Source organism: Mandrillus leucophaeus, unplaced genomic scaffold, assembly GCF_000951045.1.
Source record: "Mandrillus leucophaeus isolate KB7577 unplaced genomic scaffold, Mleu.le_1.0 Scaffold102, whole genome shotgun sequence".
In the NCBI taxonomy this organism is placed as follows: Eukaryota; Metazoa; Chordata; class Mammalia; order Primates; family Cercopithecidae; genus Mandrillus; species Mandrillus leucophaeus.
In genome coordinates, this window is record NW_012098321.1 from 3,641,172 (window position 1) to 3,660,216 (window position 19,045).

At 36.5% G+C, this 19,045-nt stretch overlaps 2 protein-coding genes across 3 annotated transcripts in view; both read left to right on the plus strand.

The window, feature by feature from the left end:
• Window positions 1-300: 300 nt before the first annotated feature.
• On the plus strand, window positions 301-1,889 carry LOC105537204. Its single transcript, XM_011976742.1, has one exon. It carries the CDS (start codon window positions 301-303, stop codon window positions 940-942), a length of 642 nt encoding a protein of 213 aa, XP_011832132.1. The 3' UTR covers window positions 943-1,889.
• Window positions 512-19,045, plus strand: part of CADM2 (cell adhesion molecule 2) — a 1,174,747-nt gene continuing 1,156,213 nt past the window's right edge. For both annotated transcript variants that reach the window (XM_011976654.1, XM_011976649.1), the window contains exon 1: window positions 512-1,114. In XM_011976654.1, coding sequence (XP_011832044.1) covers window positions 1,054-1,114 — 61 coding nt within the window. In that variant the 5' untranslated portion in view covers window positions 512-1,053. The remainder of the gene's footprint in view (window positions 1,115-19,045) is intronic.

The following is a 19,045-nucleotide window of genomic DNA, read 5'->3' on the forward strand; positions in this document are numbered from 1 at the left end:
TGCAATCTTTCCCTTTTGCTGCTGGAATCGTCAGAGATTGCTACTGCAGCTGGTGAGTGGGCAGGTGCAGCCACCATCTGCTCTAGAAGTCCAAATGCGCAGAAGAACCTCGCACCCAGGACCTGGCCCAGGCACCACGAATTCCAGAACATGCTAGGGACACGGCTAACCCCGCCCCCTCGCGGTGGCGATTGGCTGAACCCTCCCTGAGTGCAGAGCGCTGATTAATAAAGGCAGTTGTCTCGCCTGCAAGTTCGGACGAGATATCTCTAAAGAGGTGAGATCCGCCGGGGGTGCTGAATGGGGGCTTCAGTGCTTCCTGCCCGAAGGGTCCTTGAGAAGCCTGTTTGTTTTTCCCGGCGCTTGTCTCCACCCATCCCCTTCTCTCATTGGCCAGACCTGGTGGGCGGCTGTGTTTCCATTGGCCGGGGGGCGGTGTCTGTCCCTGGCCAGGGTGGGGGCGGGGCCTCCGCCGCTCTGAGCTTGCCCTTGTGTCTGGTGCGCCGTAGAGCTGCCGCCGCCGCTGCCGCCACTAGCGCTGCTTCCACCGCTGCTACCTCCCCTCCCAGGACCTCGAGACACCCCGGGTGCGAGCGGCAGTGCTGCTTGCTTGCTCCCCCTCTCCCCCAGCCCTTCCCCTCCGTGACCTATCCACTCCTTGCAGCCCTCGCCCGCACCTTCTCCGACAACCCGGCACCCCTGCACCACCTGCTCGGGCAGCCCCGGCGGGCTCTGGGACTTGCTGTGCGCGCCGAGAGGAAGGCAAGCTCCAAACCCCTGCCTGGCAGACAGGCTGTCGCGGCTGCACCACCAGCAGGAGGAGGAGGAGAAGAAACTATTTCGCCCACCGATACCCCATTCTGCGGGTGCTTTGCCGCTGTCGCTACTGCTGCCGCCGATCCGAGTCCGCGGGTTCGAACACCTCAGCGGCGGGGACGGTAGGTCCCGTGGGCGCCGGGAGGAGGACACCAGCGGAGCCCTGCACTCTCGTGCCCCGCTCACCAGCATCTACTTGCCCCCTCGTTCCTTCCCCAGCCCTTTAGAGAAGGGACCATGATTTGGAAACGCAGCGCCGTTCTCCGCTTCTACAGTGTCTGCGGGCTCCTGCTACAAGGTAATCCCCGCCCCGCCGCGGGGAACATCAACTTCTCGCCCATTCCCCATCTTTCCCATTCCACCCCATATTTCCACTCTCCCCTCCCAGTCCCCCTGTCCCCAGCGATTTCCACCCCCTCCCCCTACTCTCTGGTGCGGCAGGGGGCAGTGGCAGTTTGCACCAGCCCCTTGAATTTCTAACGCTGGCTCAGCCCTGCCTTCCCAGCAGTCAGCCCCTTACGCGGCACCTTTTGCCTTTTCATTCACCTGAGCTTCCTTCATCTCACTCCATCCCCGCCGGCATCCCCCTCCCACGCCTTTTGGCTGGCAACTTGTGCCTCTCTGAACATTCCACCCTCCCGACAACCCCCACCAGCCACCTCCCACATCACGCTCTTGACCGACCCTCTCCGTCTCTTGTCATCTCTTTAACCTCCCCCTTTTCGGGTCGCCTTTTCTTTTCCCCCTCTTCCCACCATCATCATATCCGTGTGTCTTTAAAAAGTGTGTGAGAGCCTGGGAGCGAGCTACCAAGACGGCGAGAACAGCAGCAGCGGCAGCACCGTGTGCATTGCAATAACATCTCCGGGGGGGAAAATGTGTTGTGAGACGTGTCATTCACCTAGGAAGAGAGAGGAGACTCTGTCTGGGATTTAAGAAAAAAAAAAAAAGCAAGAAAGAAAAAGAAAGAAAGGAAAAAGAATAAGAAAAAATAAAAAAAATGAACGAATGAATAAATAAACCAATAAACTAAGAAAGGGGAGAAAAGGCAAAAAAAATTAAAAGACCCAAACGCACTTTATCAACACATTGACTTTTTATTATTCAGTCTGTGTCATTTTTTTTTTAATCAAAGAAATGTATGCTTCCTAGCAGTTACTTTACTGCCAAGAGATTTTCACTTAGATTTCCTACCTCTCCATCTTCTCTCTGCCGCTTCTTTCCGTAATTAATATTATCCTTTCACGTGAAATGTAAGAACCCCTACGACCGCAGTGGAGGGAAGCCGCACAGAACGCTGTTATTATGCAAATCACTGGGTTTGGATGCCGGAAGGCCAGGGAATCTGGGTTCACTTTTCTCCAGACCCTCTTTTTTGGAGGAGGGAGTGAGGGGGCTGTGTGGAATGGGAGGATGATGCTGATTATGAAATAAATGGCAATGCATAGTACAGGAGTGCATGAGGACACTTTGGGTGGTGGAGGAGGCAGGGGCGGCGTGCTAGGGCTGGGCGGGCAGGGGCTGTAAGGCGGAAGATTGTCGCTTTGAAGAGAATAGTATAGGGATGTGGCTTGAATGTGAGATATAGCGAGGATGGATGTGAAATGATGATTGATAGAATATTTTTTAAGCTAGGTGACTAGATTTTTTTTCTTTGCCTATCTCTAAACCCTTCTGTCATTATTTGGGTATTTGCAGGAAGACAAGTTGATGAAATTAATTTTTCCCTGGGTAAAAGGGATCTGAAAGTAAGACACACGTAGACTCACTGGCGTGCAAAACCCAATCGGCCTTTGGAGGATTTAAATGAGGTCAATGAACCATCTTTCAGCAAGTTCTTGGAATGCATCCTCTCTCCTGCCCTCCTCCGGGATATAGACTGGGGACAGAATTTTATTTATGCATATTTATGAACATGAAAGAAGAGGCAGTGGGCAGAATTTTCCTGAATTAACTAACTGACCTTCTAGAGATCTTGTGTAGAATATTTTGGTGGTACTTTTGTGTATTTTACGTTGGGTGTAAATTTCAGGCATGTCATGTGTGCCAGAATCTCCGTGAAGGCAGACAGCACATTCTTCCTGCGTACGCCGCCGAGTCCCATTTCTCACCCTTTACACCCCTATCCTCACGCAAGTAACCCGGGTGTCTGACACGTTACTTAGATTTTTAATCCGCGCTGAGACAATCTCCCGGAGACCCTACTTCACCTCTCAGTAACTTGCATTTCTCAGCTCAGCTGTGTGTGTGTGTGTGTGTGTGTGCGCGCGCGCGCGCGCGCCGGCGTGCGCCGTGTTGGGGGGAGTGTGATGTGGGGGAATCAGTTAATTTGGTGATTGCAATGAAAATTCGACACCGCTAGATGTATTTTCCCTGCCAATCTGTGTGTGCTGGTCCCGGCCGGTCAATGCACACACTGCTGGGCTGCTGCGAAATTATTTATTATAGAGCATGTGGGTCATGGACTGCACTTGGGGTCGCCTCCTCTCTTCCTTCAACATTTCCCTGTGAATTGTCTATTCAGTGCAGTGCAAAATAACTGTTTGCTGGTGCCTCTCTCAGCCTGGAGGAGGATTTACTCTTTCTCTACCCGGAGAGATTCCATCAGCAGCATTCAGGCATGAGTCTCTTTTATTGAGTATGTAAACCAATGATTAAGACAGTGCTGCTTTTCACAGCAGACTGGGGTGGGGGGGGTGGGTGCGGGAAGGGGGTGTGAGTATAGCAGAGAAAATGCACCACTGCAACCAGCAGCAACACCAGCATTAGATCCAATAAATAAATAAATAAAGGTCCTATACAGCAACCAGGGAAAGAGCACAAGTCCAACCATGTCTGTGGACTTAGGAGCATCTTAGATCAGGCCATATGAATACACTAAAAGAGATAAGAGGATTAAAAAAAGAAAGAAAGAAAGAAAGAGGAGGAGGCACAAAGCACTACTGGATTTTCTTCTCATGTTTATGGCTGCCTCACATTTATTCATCAAACACTACTCCACAGACACATCATACTTTGTTGATATTGTCAGGTTTTGCTCAAATTGCTCATCCCTTCCTTGTCTTAGGATTGGCTGAGAACATTGCTTCGGGGTTCAGATTTATGTTTCTCCCCTACCCTACCGTTTTATTAGGACTTGGTTAGGTTGTAAAATGAAGGCTTTATTTCTTGGACATAGATTAACTACTTAGCGGGTCTTTCTATGTGCAGGGAGAAAAGGGTGGCAGGGGAACTAGTGAGCGACTGATTTTGGCTAGAGGGAGTCTGCCCTGCCTGCTAGTAGTTATGACTAGGCAAATACTATAGTCAGTCAATAGCTTCTTTTTTTAGCTTTATCAGCACTATAGTGATATTCATTTAAGTAATACTAATCAGTTTATTTATCCCATGTATTACTCTTCCCTTTCTTGCAGTATACATTATTAAAGACAAAAAAACTCATTTGAACATATCTTCTCCGTGTTTCTGTATTTTAACTGACTGTATTTTATATTATCACCTATATTTTTTACCTTTTTTTCTCGGAAGCAAATCAATTTTCTGGCCTGTTAATATGTGGAGTGATAAGCCAGTGATGAGAATCCAGTCAATGATAAAATGAGTTTTTTTAAAAAAGGCTTACTTAATTCTATAACATCTGCCAGTTTGTCCTCATCCTCATCGTGTCTTTAGGAAATGAATAATAAATAGAAAATAAACATATGCTTTTGACCAAACTATAACTTGGAATGTAGGCTACTTAAATAGCAAAATTTGATTTAGTGTTCAGCTACAATGCATCTTTTCTTATTTTCCCTCATCATAGAAAGAGGAAAATCTGGAGTAAGCACAAGGGACACATTAGAGAAATGAATTTCTTTGCAAGGATTGCAAAAGCTTGCCACCTGTAACTAAGTCCTCTCTTGGCTATAGAGTAGATCCAGTTCAATTGCTAACCCTTGCTGAAACTTTATCCCTTTCCATGCCTGAGGGGGCACTGCAAAGATGGAGAGAGTGCCCTGGGCAGCACAGGAAACAATTCTGGAAAGGGCAAAAAAGAAACAAGGGCAAAATACAACAAGAAATAGTCATGCATACATGCATACAAGACCTCATTTTGTTGAGAACTGTGTTTACTTTTTGGAATTAGTCGTATACAAAAACACCTCCAAGACAGATACTGGGGCTTTAGTTTTTTGTGTTTGTGTGTGTGTGTGTTTTTTTTTTTTTTTTTTATTTTGGCCATGGTATATTCTGGTAAATGATTTGTTATGTTTAGTAGAAATATAACACAAACACAATTTAATTTGAATATGTATTCAAATTAAGTCTCATTGGATGTACATAATACTTGCCTCAGTATGTGTCATGAACCTCATCTTACATTTTTTAGAAAGCACATTATAATACATATTATACTTATATACACTTAATGAAATAATTATGCTTCTTAAAATCATATCTTTCCAACTATTTTACCTTCACATATATTAACTTTAGTCTTGTCAAACTCATTTCTTATGCCAAATGTAGTTCTTGAAATACATTTTACTCACTCCCTTTTTCGATTAACATAAACTTTGGAAAATGGAGCCTATATACTTAAATGCAATAACTGTGGCTTAAATAGTCGAACATCAGACAATTGGTAATTAAGAAAATCTTTGCAAATATGAGGAGTTCCTAGACTGGTTTTATATCAAGATGTGGAAGCTTACTTCATTGTCTTTTTTCCATTTCTATAACTATTAGAACTCTGGGAACGTAATATGACAAAGCTAAGTATCAATTGAGATGATCTGTTCTTGTGTCCTTCATTAGAAGATAAAACATTTTGAAACTATTTGTCACACAATTAAATAGTGGTAGAATGTCATTTTTCTTTAAGAAAAAAAATACTTAAATCACTTAAAGAGCAAAATGGAAGTGCAAAAATGTTGGAAGACATCCTGAGCGTGCATTTGAAAGTGGCCTGGAATCAACACCAAATGGCATAAATTTTCTCTTTAAGTAGTCTGTGGGATATCAGTGATTGAGACAAGTAAGCCTTATTTACTATGAAGGATTTGGGGGTACATTAATAATCAAATATAGACCTAATGTCATATGGATGTTTTATTTGAGCTTGCTGACATGTGCTCTATGATATTTATTGAGAAATAGTCTTCATTTTATTAGACTGTATTAAACCGATTGGCTAAGTCACCCATTCCGTAGCAGCTGACTGAACAGACTAAGGAAGTAGAGAGAAGGAAAATCACAAACCAAGGAAGCCGACTCAGAAACTGAAGTCAGAAGCCCCTTGGTTGAACTGGCAGATACTGGTCTGATTTACTGTCTTAAAACAGTTCTAGTGCCCAACAATTATTATACTTAAGCTTCCTGAGGGCAAGCTCTGAGCCTTACATAGCTATGCAGTTTTCTTATCCTCATTTTAGTAGATGCATAAACAGTCGTGCTGGATTGAATAACAGTATGTCCTAATTACTTCTGATGGGATTAAATGATCTCTTCTTTTCATAATATGGAAACACTCATACTTTGTCAAGTCATGTAAGAGTTAATTTTGACATTTTGTAAGCTATGTTGGTTTATGAAAGTTTTCCTATATTAAATTATCACATAAATAGTTCTTAATATATATCTTTAAGTGAATTCAATCTGATCAGTCATTTTTAACATTTTCCTACCATTTTTTTCTTTTCCTTGATTAAAAACTCCAGATACTTTACATTAGATTAGATCATAAACTAATTTTATAAAAAATGAAGGACATAATTTAAATTTACTGATTTAACCTAAAATATTTAAAAGGACACGTTCATTGCCAACATTTTATTTGAAAATGTCAAGCATTTTTGGAGTGCAATTCTGTAGTATCAAGAAAGGCATCTTCTGCAAATTCCTTGTGTAAAGAGGTGGGTGAGGATTAACCTAGAGCTGTGGCAGCTGAAGCCCCCTGCTGTGTGATGATGCAAATGGCATCTCAGGCCTAATGTGCTCTGCAGAGGCGGCAAACTCAGAGGAAAGCAATCATGTGGCATGAGAGTGAAATGGGAAGTCTTTTTCATAGCTTGTAGTGGACATAAAACATCCTTTAGCTTTTTATAAGCAGAAATGATCCAGAGTATTTGTAATCACACGAACTTATGACAAAGCAAAAGAGAGAACATAGATTTTGTTTAGAGAGTAATAAACAAATCCCACTAAAACTACCAACGTTTTCATCCAATGAATGGTGAACATTTAATTTTCTTCCAGACCATCAGGAACATAGGTCAGTTTAATGAAGATGAATAGCAAAATTGCAATAGGATTTCTTTGCTGTTTTTTACATGTGTTGGACCTAATAACTGTTTGGCTGGGAAACATTCTGTTATCCAGTTCTTCCTTCAGTGAGTAAGCAGTTAGTCCCTTAATCTCATTCTTATTAGAACATTTCCTGTACTATGAGAATATAGTAGTTTCTTTACAATATAGGAGTTAACTGTTCAGTGTATGTTCAATTTATTTAGTGTTGTTAAGTATAATTTGTGTTATGTCACATCAGTAGAGAATGTTTCCTATCTGAACAATATTATTTATCATGTAGGCAAAGTCATCTGATACGTTCTCTAAAAAAGTAAGAGTTGTAAACCTATTGTTGTACCATTAAACCCTATCAGATAAAAGGAACTAACATAGCTTTGTATATTTTGATTCCATTTGCCACAGAACAAAAACCTGAATATGTTATACAACTGATTTTTATTAGTGAGCCCAGTTGTTCCTGTTAATGTGTTCAGTGGATTTCCTTAAGCATATATGAAATTGTTTTCATCTTAGAAGCATGTTTTCATCTTAGAAGCCTATTTAAAAATTAGTGAAGTAAATATTCTGCTTAAGTAGGGATCAGTTAAATATTAATGTCAAAATCAGAGATGTAATTATAGAGAAAGGAAGTATTTCACAGTCACTTATTTACATATATGCACATATATACACATTTAAGTATGTCATTATTTTTAAGACTGAAGAACATCTTTATTAATTTTGTAATTAGAGTTTAGGGCTTTCAGGGATGTATAATAGAATGAAGGAAAAGGTAAGAGTTTGTTTTGTTTTGACTCATTGTGTTCTTTTACTCTTTCAATTAAGGTTAGGAATTTTATTTTATTTTTTAAGTAAATTTTCTTAGGCTGCAACAATGATTTACAAGCCTTCCACTTAAAACACACACACAAGTCTTACAATTTATGAAATAACAATAGGGTTGAGTATTCTGGATCTATTTTTGCGCTAATGAAACTGAGTGATAAGAACTTATTACTACTTGAATAGATACAGAGCTAAGTTGGTAAGATTTGCCATAGAGAGAGGGGGTTATTAACTATTCACATTGTATTTTGAGGTCTTTGAAGGAAATATTAACACAGTCTTTATTCAACTTTGGGAATAACTATTTCTGAGTCAGCAAATCATTTTTACTTGAATATTTAAATTATCTTTTAGCCATTTCATTGCTGGAGAGGAAGTCTCTGTCTAGTGATAGTTAAGGAGTTATTCCGGGGGTTAAATACTGATGTCATTAGGGATTGCTTAACAAGTAAAAATAAGCATACTTTTGCTTTCAGAAAAAAGAAAAATCTCAAAGCTAAATGTGATCAAATAGTGCAAATAATGTCACATTATAAGAAAACAAAGTCCTTTAAAAAGTCAGATTGCGATTCTAAAAATTTTATATATTTTATGATGGTTAATTTACAGTAAGGATACATTGCTTATCTAAAGTTGTCCTTGAGAACAGAGTGAGAAAGCACCTTTCTGACAAGGATGTGCTGTCGACTGCTGAGTGTATAGCTGTTATATTGATTTGCTGTAATTTATAAAGCCAATTAATCTATTCTTGTAAAGAAATATTTTTAGCTTTTAAGCTAGAATTGTTTGTATTTTAAAATGCAGGTGCCTTCCATAATGCTTATTTAAACATCAAGGCCTAAAATTTATAGTGTGTAAAAAAAGTCCTAATTTTCTTAATAAATTCATATTTTACATGAGCTTGTCCTGCATCCCCCTTGGGGGAAAATGTCCATGACATTTGTAACTTCCATTCATTCTCATACCTTTTGCATCTCTGTTTTTCAATCTGGAGTTGTAGGCTTAAATTTAAATGAGAAATAATGCATTACGAATTAGAATATTTATATGTAAAAGCAAAGAAAAATATATAGTAAGCTTTTTATTTAATTGCCATTTCTTTACTGCTCTCTATTTTATGTGCTGAAGCCTGAATACTAACTCAGCTTCCTTTATACTCTCCAGGAATATAATATCCCTCCCATTCCCTGCCCATGCTACCGACTTGAAAGATCCATTAAAATGAATTAATGGGGAATGAAGAATAAGGAAGTGGAGTTTTGCTAAAGGATATGTACAGAATATGTACGGATTGGGTATTTTTCCTTTCAACCCCCAAGGAGCACACCCCAGTGTTTTAGCAAGGATAAAACATGTACAATATGTGTTGAGTTGTTTTTGTTATTGTTATTACTGCACTTTTTTGAAAGCTCCGTTCCGTAGTCTCTTAATAAAAATGGCAAAAAGAAGGGGAAAGGAATGTGAGTCAGCCAGCCAAACACACAGAGAAATGCCTGGCAAAGCTGACTAAATTAGCATATGCTAGGCTGAGTATTTCCCTCTGTTGTTACATAATCCCTTTCTAATACAAAATCAGTTCTCATACTTAACCCTTTCAGGAGGTTTGGAATTCTCCCACTGTTATATTTTTATTTTGCTTCATTTATTTGCTCATGAATTGTGTAAATCATCTATTCAAGGGCTTTTATGTCAAGTTCTTTTTTTCCCTCTCCAGCACTTCTGTATACAAATGTTCCATTCTATGTCCAACTTCAGGATTCAAGAATCAACTTTTCTATAGCTTCCACTGAGAGGATCTAATTAGCATTTTAGTCTCCCTTTACTCATGTGCAGCTTTCTTTAGAAAATGTATTAGTTCTATGAGGTTCCCCTAAGGATTCATAATACTCTAGTTTGTTACATGTACTGTGATATTCAGTGTGCCTTAATTATGCACGTGTCCTCATTTCAAAGCCTTTTCAGGGATCATGTGGGATAGAACAGGGGTCTGGCTGTAAGTTCACTGTCATGTATTAATGTGTAGGTGGTATTCAGAGAAGGATGTTTCTGAAGGCAATTATATATCTATGACTTCAATATAGCAAGCAGTGACTCACAGTCTGCACTTACTAGATACCCTGCCAAGGCAGAATTAAATTCACCATTGTGATACATAATACAGTATCTGTTAATTCTAAATAACAGATACTGCTCTACGATTGAAATAAAATAATGAGTGAAAATGTGTATCCCCTACCCTGAATAGGGATTGTCTCTTTCATTTTCTCAAACAAAAAGAAGAATCAGAAATTGTTCCTAAGTCAATGCTCTATTCCTTAACTAGCCCATTAACACATTTTGCTATGGTGGGATCTTGAAGTTTTGCTGGATTTTATGTGAGGCTACAGATATTAAGTAGTATTAATTGCCTGCAATCTTTGTGGACTGCCAAATGTCAGTGCATTGCCAAATCTGAGACATTTGAATTTCAGGTTTTAATTTGGATGCAATTTGAATATTGGTGAAAGTGTAGAGAGACGCTGAACTCAACAGAGAGGCAGACATCTTTTTCTTCAGAGACTTCATTTGTGGAGAGATTGCTACAAGAATTGGCTTGTTTTGTCTCTGATATCACTTATAAGGGGGATATTTTCCTATATTACATGAGTATGAGAGTGCATTTGTATTAATTGTACCCTTTGACTTACGTGTCTTCCTCTGTGTCTTATGTCATAAGGAAAGGGTGGTTTAGTTTGTAACTGCAACTTGTGTCTTTTATTCTTTTATTTATGCTTAAGGCAATAAAAAGCGTTTTATAAGCTGATATAATATGTTTTGACAATTTTTATTTGATTATTTTACACAATAGCATAATTTTTGAAGCTATAGTTTAGTTTTAGTAGACAAAAGAATGCCATCTGCTATCTATTGATTATTTTAAGCATTTATGTGTTCTTAGTTCATGAGAGAACTGAGCATTTGATTTTGTCTATTCTATGATCTACATAAAGTTTGGATATTATTATTACAGTATTTTGAAGGTTATGTGTTTGTCTGCCTGTCTCCTCTAGTGGACTATAAGCCCCTAGTGTACAGGGCTGAAGTCTTAGTCCTCATTATATTTCAAGTGACTAATCGAATGTCTGGTCTGTCTTTTTTTTTTTTTTTTTTCCAAATGTTTTCATCATTCCACTGATTGATTAGTTTTCTTCTAATAGATTTAATCTTGACACAACTCTTTAATTGGATCTAGATAATATATAAGTATTTACATTATAACTGCCAAAATGCCAATACAGTACTCCAAATAGAATAAATATTTTCAGTGACTTTTCATTTGTATGTAATATACAGGAAGAAGACAGAAATACACCCCAAGAAACAAAAATAATTCTAAATAATGGTGCACTTAACAAAAATATGAATTAATTGCTTTAAGTCAGGGCAGTCCATTCAAATTTGTACTGTAAACATTTATTTGAATCTTACTGATATCTTTGGGTATTTTAACCCCTTATCTTCAGTCTGCTTTCCAAAGATTTTATCTCTAGCTTCAGAAATATTCCTGATGATGACTTTGGTTAAACGTGAAGCCATATTATCTTGTTGTTCTACTTTGAGTAGCTGGCATTTCCGGATAAATGTATAAACAAAGAGGAATTACAAGCTGACCTTGATCTACCAGATTATGTGTGGACTGACCTGCTTTTTTTTTTTTTTTTTTCCTGCCAAGCTAGAGAGTAGAGGTTCTCTGATTAGTCCCTGAAGTAAAGATTCAGGGTGCATTCTTCGCAGTTAACTGGAAGACATTCTGTCAGTATTATTTAAAAGACCCTTTATAAATTCTAAATGTTGATCTGTTTGTGTTTTTAATGCTTAGTTACTTATGCAATTGATGACACATATATGCTGTGATTGGATTTTTTTTTTTTTTTTTTGCATTTGAAAGACAGAGAGAGATAGGATGGAAATATTATCTACTTTTTAAAGAAAATGTAAATACAGTTACTGGAAACCCGAAACCAAGGGAGAAAAGACTGTACAATTTTTAGTGACTGTATTTTCACATAAAGTGTTTTAAGAATACTTTTTCTAAAAAGTCCCAATGAAATGTGGCTTTTCGTAAAAGTCATATAGTTTTTTCCTCACATTTTAAAAATCAGTTTCCCTGATGTCTTTTGGATTTTTGACTGTTTCATGACTCTTAGCATTTGAAAAGATATTATTAACTAGACTAGCTTACGATTTACCTGAATGCCAGGTGCTGAAATCACTCTATCGTCCTCATAGATGAATATGTATTCTGTAAATAAGTGTCCAATGAAGATAAACTAGCTAAATTTATTAAGGGTTCTTGCCGCTTTATACAGTTGGTATTAAGAATTATATTCTCTCATAGCTTCTGTTAGCACCTAGTCTTGCTTCATGTGAAAACATGTCTGTATGTTGCTACAGTTGCAGAATAACCCTTCTTCTCTAACACGGCTTTTGTCTGGCCCCTGCTCATCAACTTTCCAGAGACTGGTGTGTTAAAGGGAAGGTAGTTTTTTTTGCAATTTTTTGTTGGACGCAATTTTTGTTGACTCTTTCACTATTTCAACGAAACATTATCTTAATATGTTACTGAATTTATTCATTATATTGAGGATATTCCTATAACCTATGGTTAAATATGACATACTTTAATTTTTTGTGTGTAACCACATACTATCTGAAACTGGAACTGTGAGGAAAAGTTATACCTTCCTATGTTCAAGATTTTTATTCGTAATGATTCACTTAGAAATTGAATTTCAGTTTGTTATTAAAAAGAAACACCTTTACCTGTTACTTTACATGCCAAAGCATTTCAGACCAACATTCTTGTCCAGAGGCACCAAATTAAAAACAATATCCATGATATTTAGCAAACAAATATTACACTAAGAGTACAGATTTTATAGAAAGACCATTGTACAAATAGTATTGATTTTACGGAAAGATTTCATGGTAAGTAACATGAAAAAGAAGTATGTTCAATAATATTTACAGACATATTTTTAAAAATCAAGTAAAATTTATGCAGGGTAGTTTCATGTTCGCTGGCTTGCTTTTTTATCAATATAAAAATGCTATGGATGAGGTAAAACTAATGGTGTTACCATTTAGTAACTTAATTTTTCCATATCATTTCATTTCGATGAAATTTCCAATGCTATGATAAAAGTATTCTAGAGAGATAAGAAGTGCATAGTATTATAGAGGTCTGGTGGAAGTCACTAAAGTCAGATTTATTTTAAACTTTGTTTTGCTTTACCCAATTTTATTGACTGTACAAGTATGGACTATCAACAAAACAGAACATATTAACCCTGAGGGATCTGACAGCATAAGAGTATATGTTTTAATAAAACAAATATGCTTGATGGGTATAGACAGATTGGGGAGATTAATATTTTTTATCATTTCATGATGGACTAACTAACTATAAGGTAAAAGTAAATTCCATCAGGCTTTAGGGATATTTTCTCCCAGGAAATTCTCATCACCTAGCCATACCATGATGGAGTATAGAAGTGGATTGATAATAGAGAAATGGGCATAACACAAGAAGCATACATGGTCAAATTGTGGTTTGTGTGGAAGTGGTAGTGAGATTGGCCTGGTGGAGGTCTTTTATTTAGTAGTGAGGGTTCTTTATTCTGTAATGGGAGGAGCTGTCAATGGACTAAAACTTTGATTTTGGAAGTCCCTTGCAGTAGGAAGACATGATAGTGGGAAGCAAGAGACCTGAGTTCTCAGGCAAGCCATGTCACTGTCTCACTGGCCTTGAGCAAATTACTTCTCTTGTAGCTTAGTTTTTTCACCTGTAGACTGAGTGGTTGCAACCACATTCATTCTTTGGTGATGTATTGTAGAAGGAACTTATGGATGATTGCAAACTGCAGAAATGGCATTTTTCTTTTTTCCTTTCCACCTAAAGATGTTTTATAACATAGTATAACAGTAACTCTTAAAATAGCATTTACCGAAATTTAACTTTTTATATCCACCCATGCATTGTTTAGTGCTTAAGGATTTTACATATGTAAACAGATTTTTTATTGTAATATATGTGCCTCTACAAATTTCAGAGCTTTTCTTTCTCTGTCAATGAAGTTTATAAATTAATTTTGTAGTCATTGGCCTGAGTTTGAGCCGTGCATACTTTTCTCACAAAATCACATGCATAGATCAATTCTTCAAATTAGGAAATTCTTTGGTCATTTTTATTATTAGGAAGTGGACTGGATTTGGTTTTTCAATTTCGAGTTTGATTTCATATTTCTGTGCATTTAATGTACATTAAAAAATTTCTATGGTCATTTTATTGTTCATAGCCTTTGGTTTTATTAAGCATAACTTATTCATTCATTGATTCATTTTTCAACAAATACCTATTTGAAGGCAGTGTTGTAAAATGCTGGATGTATAAATGAACAAGATGGAAGCAGTCTCTGCCCTTATGGGGTTTATAATAAACAAATCAAAATACATAATTCCTTTCTTTTTTATTTTTTTTGGTTGGAATTGGAGTCTTGCTCTGTTGCCCAGGCTAGAGTGCAGTGGCATGATCCCGGCTCACTGCAACTTCCGCCTCCCGGGTTCAGGTGATTCTCATGCCTCAGTCTCCCATGTAGCTGAGACTACAGGCATGTGCCACCATGCCGGCTGATTTTTGTATTTTTAGTAGAGACAGCGTTTCTTCATGTTGGCAACGCTGGTCTTGAACTTCCAGCCTCAGGTTATCCGCCAACCTCAGCCTCCCAAAGTGATGGGATTACAGGCGTAAGCTACTGTGCCCAGCCTATAATGCCTTTCTGAATTAAAATTAGAAATTATATTTTTATAGTAATATCTTTCAACAGCAACAGGATGTGGATATATCAATCAGGATGTGAAATCACTGGTTTACAACAATGCTGTAAACCTCAGTGGGCTTTTAACATTTTTTTTTGTTTTTTAATTTAAGGTTAGATTAAAGAGCTCTCATGTGTCCAGTCGTTTATCCTGAAAATGTTCTCAGTATGATGCCAGTTTCTTTTTTTTATTATTATTAATGCAACTTGAAACAACCTGACAAGTGAACAAGAAATATTCAAGAATGCTCTATTCTAACTGATTTGTTCGAGAGGATGATTCATTTAATTTCATAAAGGCTCAGTGGGCCAGAACAGTGGATGACCAGGTCAGCAGAGGGAATGTAGGGGAGAAGAGGTCTGTGAGAAGGATCTATGTAACAAGCAACAATATTTAGTTTTTTAGAGCTAGAGTTCTGCTTGAGCAATTCTGATGTTACCAGCGACATTCATTTAAAGAACTGCTGATGCCTCAGGGAAAACACTTTTAAAGTGTCCTATCTAGAAACAATACTCCTTACACTGTGTCATATATATTAAAACTCCCACCCTTGCTTATATTACAATACATCATACTTGGTTAAAACCTGTACTAACATAATTTGACTTTTTGAAAGTGTCAATTAAATGTTGTTCCTGAAACTTTTCTTTCCTGCTCAATATGGTTGAAATATTAACCACCTGGTCAACAAAGCTGAAGAATAGATGGGGATACCATTTAAGAAGTTTACAAATGAAATGAATTTTTATACAATTATTTAAAACATTGGAGAGAAACACACATCATGTGAATAGCTACAAATATTCTTGGCATCATTATTTTACTTCCTTTAATATTTAAGTGTGATGACCCCAAGATGGGAATGATATCACATTTCTAACAGATTGTATGATATTTTTGAATATTACTATTTATTGGCTAGTGATATACCTGGAATGGATGATATACATGTTACAATAGACAAGCGAACTCTGTGTAATTTTATATATATACACACACACACTTTGGAAATCATAATGATGGTGGTCTAGCATTTATAGTAGTTCTGTTTAGAGACTTACTTATTTGGATTATACACAGTACTACAATCCACAGTTAGAAAATCCTTTGCTTACCCATTAACTTTAATTTTACTTCCTTTTGGTTTTAAAAGAAACTTTAATTCAAGTAAATGCTGTGTTGCAGGTGATAAATGGCTAGAGAATAGTTTTATATTAAATGATTTATTTTGAAATATATTCAGTTTTCCAAAGTCAGAGATGCATACATACTTGGAAACTTTTATAAAGGGAACTAGGTGGTGCTGTTCTGTCATCTTTGTGTCTTAGTGACTTCCTTGGTCCTGTTCTGTTCATTAAATACTCTCATATGATAAGCGCATTAAGTAAGGCACAGTTTTGGTCTCCTACTATTATTTTTTTATTAACCAACTAAGTTGATATTGATTTTGTATCTTTGTTTTCAGCAATATTTTTGTACAGTAGATAAAAACCTTCCTCCTAAGTAGCAAGATATATCATGCTTTATTACTTACCTCATTTCTCTAACATTTAAGATAATATATTACATTCTGATATCTTCAGATTTTTTTATTATGTTTTTTAAAACCTCATACTTGGTGTTTTATTTACGAAATCTTTGATTATTACAGTCAGAAGTTACAATGGTAACATTTTTGTACAGTTTGGGTTGATTTAGTATAAAATGCTGCAAATATGTAATCTCAGGAAAATGCATTTATTTGTAACCATTATTTGAAATATTACTAATTGCGTTAAGTCTTTAAACAAAAGAGAAAGCTTTTTCTTGAAAGGAAATTTTGTTTGCTTAATTTACCTCCCTTTCAAAAAATGTGACCTCAATTAGGCTGTCTGTTAATCTTTTCCAGTTTCAGGATGTTATTAAGATAATTGTACCTTCCCATAATCTTGGTACCTGATAGTCCAAAATAAAACGCTTATTTAAAACAAAATAAGTAAACAACAAACAAACAAAGTTGTTTCACTCTCCATATATATTTAGTACACTGGTATATCTGACGTATATTTTATTGGTAATAATTATAGCTTCTTTCAGATATCTTTACATTTTGGAATGGCAAATAAGAGAAAACTTACAAGGGATTGCATTTTTTTTTCCATCAAAAATCATCCTGTGTTCTGTGTAAGCAATTGTAAGTTATGTTTCTTAATAATTTTGTAATGCCATTTCTGAAGCATGTGTTATATATTTTCTAATGAAAACCTGGATAGGAAGTAATGAAGTACTCTAAGAGTTTTAACCAAATACCTCCTTGTAGAATTGTAATTTTGCATGCTGATCATTTTGAGTGGGGAAAAATAACTTACATCCTTCATTTCTCGTATAATAAATCCCCCTTGCTGCTACTTAGATCGTAAAACTTTAAGTTTTACTCTAATAGAAAACTCAACATTATATAGAAAACTCTTTGTGTTTTCTGTTATTTTGCAAGTTTTTTATCTGTGGAAGGCAGAATCAATACAGAATTTCAAAATGTTTCCATAGGATGTCATCTTACAATGTAGAGAGATAATCTCAGAGATGAACATCTTCTAAACTAATAAGCGTAAGTGAATGCACTGCTAGACCTCTGTGCTCATGTCTGGCCTCCCCAGACAAAATGAAAGTCAAAAGTATAAGAGTTTAGAATGGGGGATCTGCTTAAAAGAACTGGGATTGTTTATTCACAAGGATGCCTTCATTTTTCCTAAGAAGAATTAGGTAATTCCCATTTTATATCACCATAACTGTAAAATGTAAAGAAACCTAATGGTAAATAGATAAAATATTTAAGATTATATAAAAAGTATGTCTTGGGGAATGATTCTTTGTATTAAAATACTTTCTCACTTTTAGTTACTATGTTATGGGAATAAAATATGAACTAGATAAAGAAATTATGAAAGGTATTTGTAAATTTGTCATATCTACATGTTCAGAAACCATTCCGTGTTTGATTCATTTTTAGAAAGTTGACATTTTGGCAGAGACACCAACAAGAAAATATTTAAATTTAATATCTTTGATACTATGTTTATATTATAGAAAGTTAAATAAGACTATTGAACCAATACCTATTTTTCAAATATACCATACTTTAAATAAATTAAATAAAGCATAGTACTTGGTGAAAAATCTATCATAAACCAATATATTTCAAAAGTATTTTTCCTTCAAAAATATAGAAATACAAAAATCTATTGGTTATTTTATTTCTTAAGTATCAGAAATACAATAAAAACCACTTACATTTGGTGATAACCTGGTGATTACTTGTCTTAGAAGTAAAGTTAGATAGACACTAAGCACATCTTTTCCAGTGTGTTTCTCCTTGGATTGAGACTCTACCGAAATGCTCTATGCATTTTATAATATCCTTTTTATAATATCCTTTGGTCATTATTTCTTTGAGAACTTTTATCCAAATAAGAAGAGGCTTTCTTAATAATGATCTTTGATGAAAATTAATCCTAGGCAATGTAGCATAGCCACTGACTATTAGTAATCAATGGCTGCAAACAGATTACTCTGGCATATCATCTTATCTTTTCAAGTGCACCCTTGGACACTTCTGTAGAAGACTTTTTTCATCTTGCCAGATTTTATCACTCATCAAAGATTTCTATCTCACAGATCTAAAGGTGTTTTCACTGTAAAAGGTAGACTAACAACAACAAATTCACCGTCAACAAAGACAGCAATAAGTAAGGGATTTCTGGATTTCTTTTGAAATCAGAGTCAGATAGCAGAATAGGTGAAAATGCCAGAAAAGGGACTATGGTAGTCAAGAGAATAAAAGCAACAGTATAATAAAAATGATGGATATAGATCTTTAGCACCTTTAAGTATATGTTTCTTTATTATACTGAAAGAAATCAGAATCTCCAATGAAGAACTGATACAGATTTATAGCTGATATCAGCAAACTAATCTTTGATGGACCCAGTGGTACTGACATCACTGCACACGGTGAAAGAGATTTGAATATAACTAGATACGAACGTAGACAGATACTTGGTGCAGCATGTTCAGCACCTGATTTCTTGGAAGAGCACTGATAATGAAGAAGCCTAACACAATTAAGAGGTAGGTCTAAATGATAACCACATTTGACCAAAAATAAAACAATAACCTTTGGGGAAACTATCTTACCACAAACTTAATATACTCTCACATACAATTTATAAACTGGGAACTTTCTAGTTGACTTTGTGAAAAGATATATTTTTTCTTA

Excerpts from the sequence above, each read along its gene's own strand:
- LOC105537204 (XM_011976742.1), top strand. The coding sequence starts at position 301 with ATGGGGGCTTCAGTGCTTCCTGCCCGAAGGGTCCTTGAGAAGCCTGTT.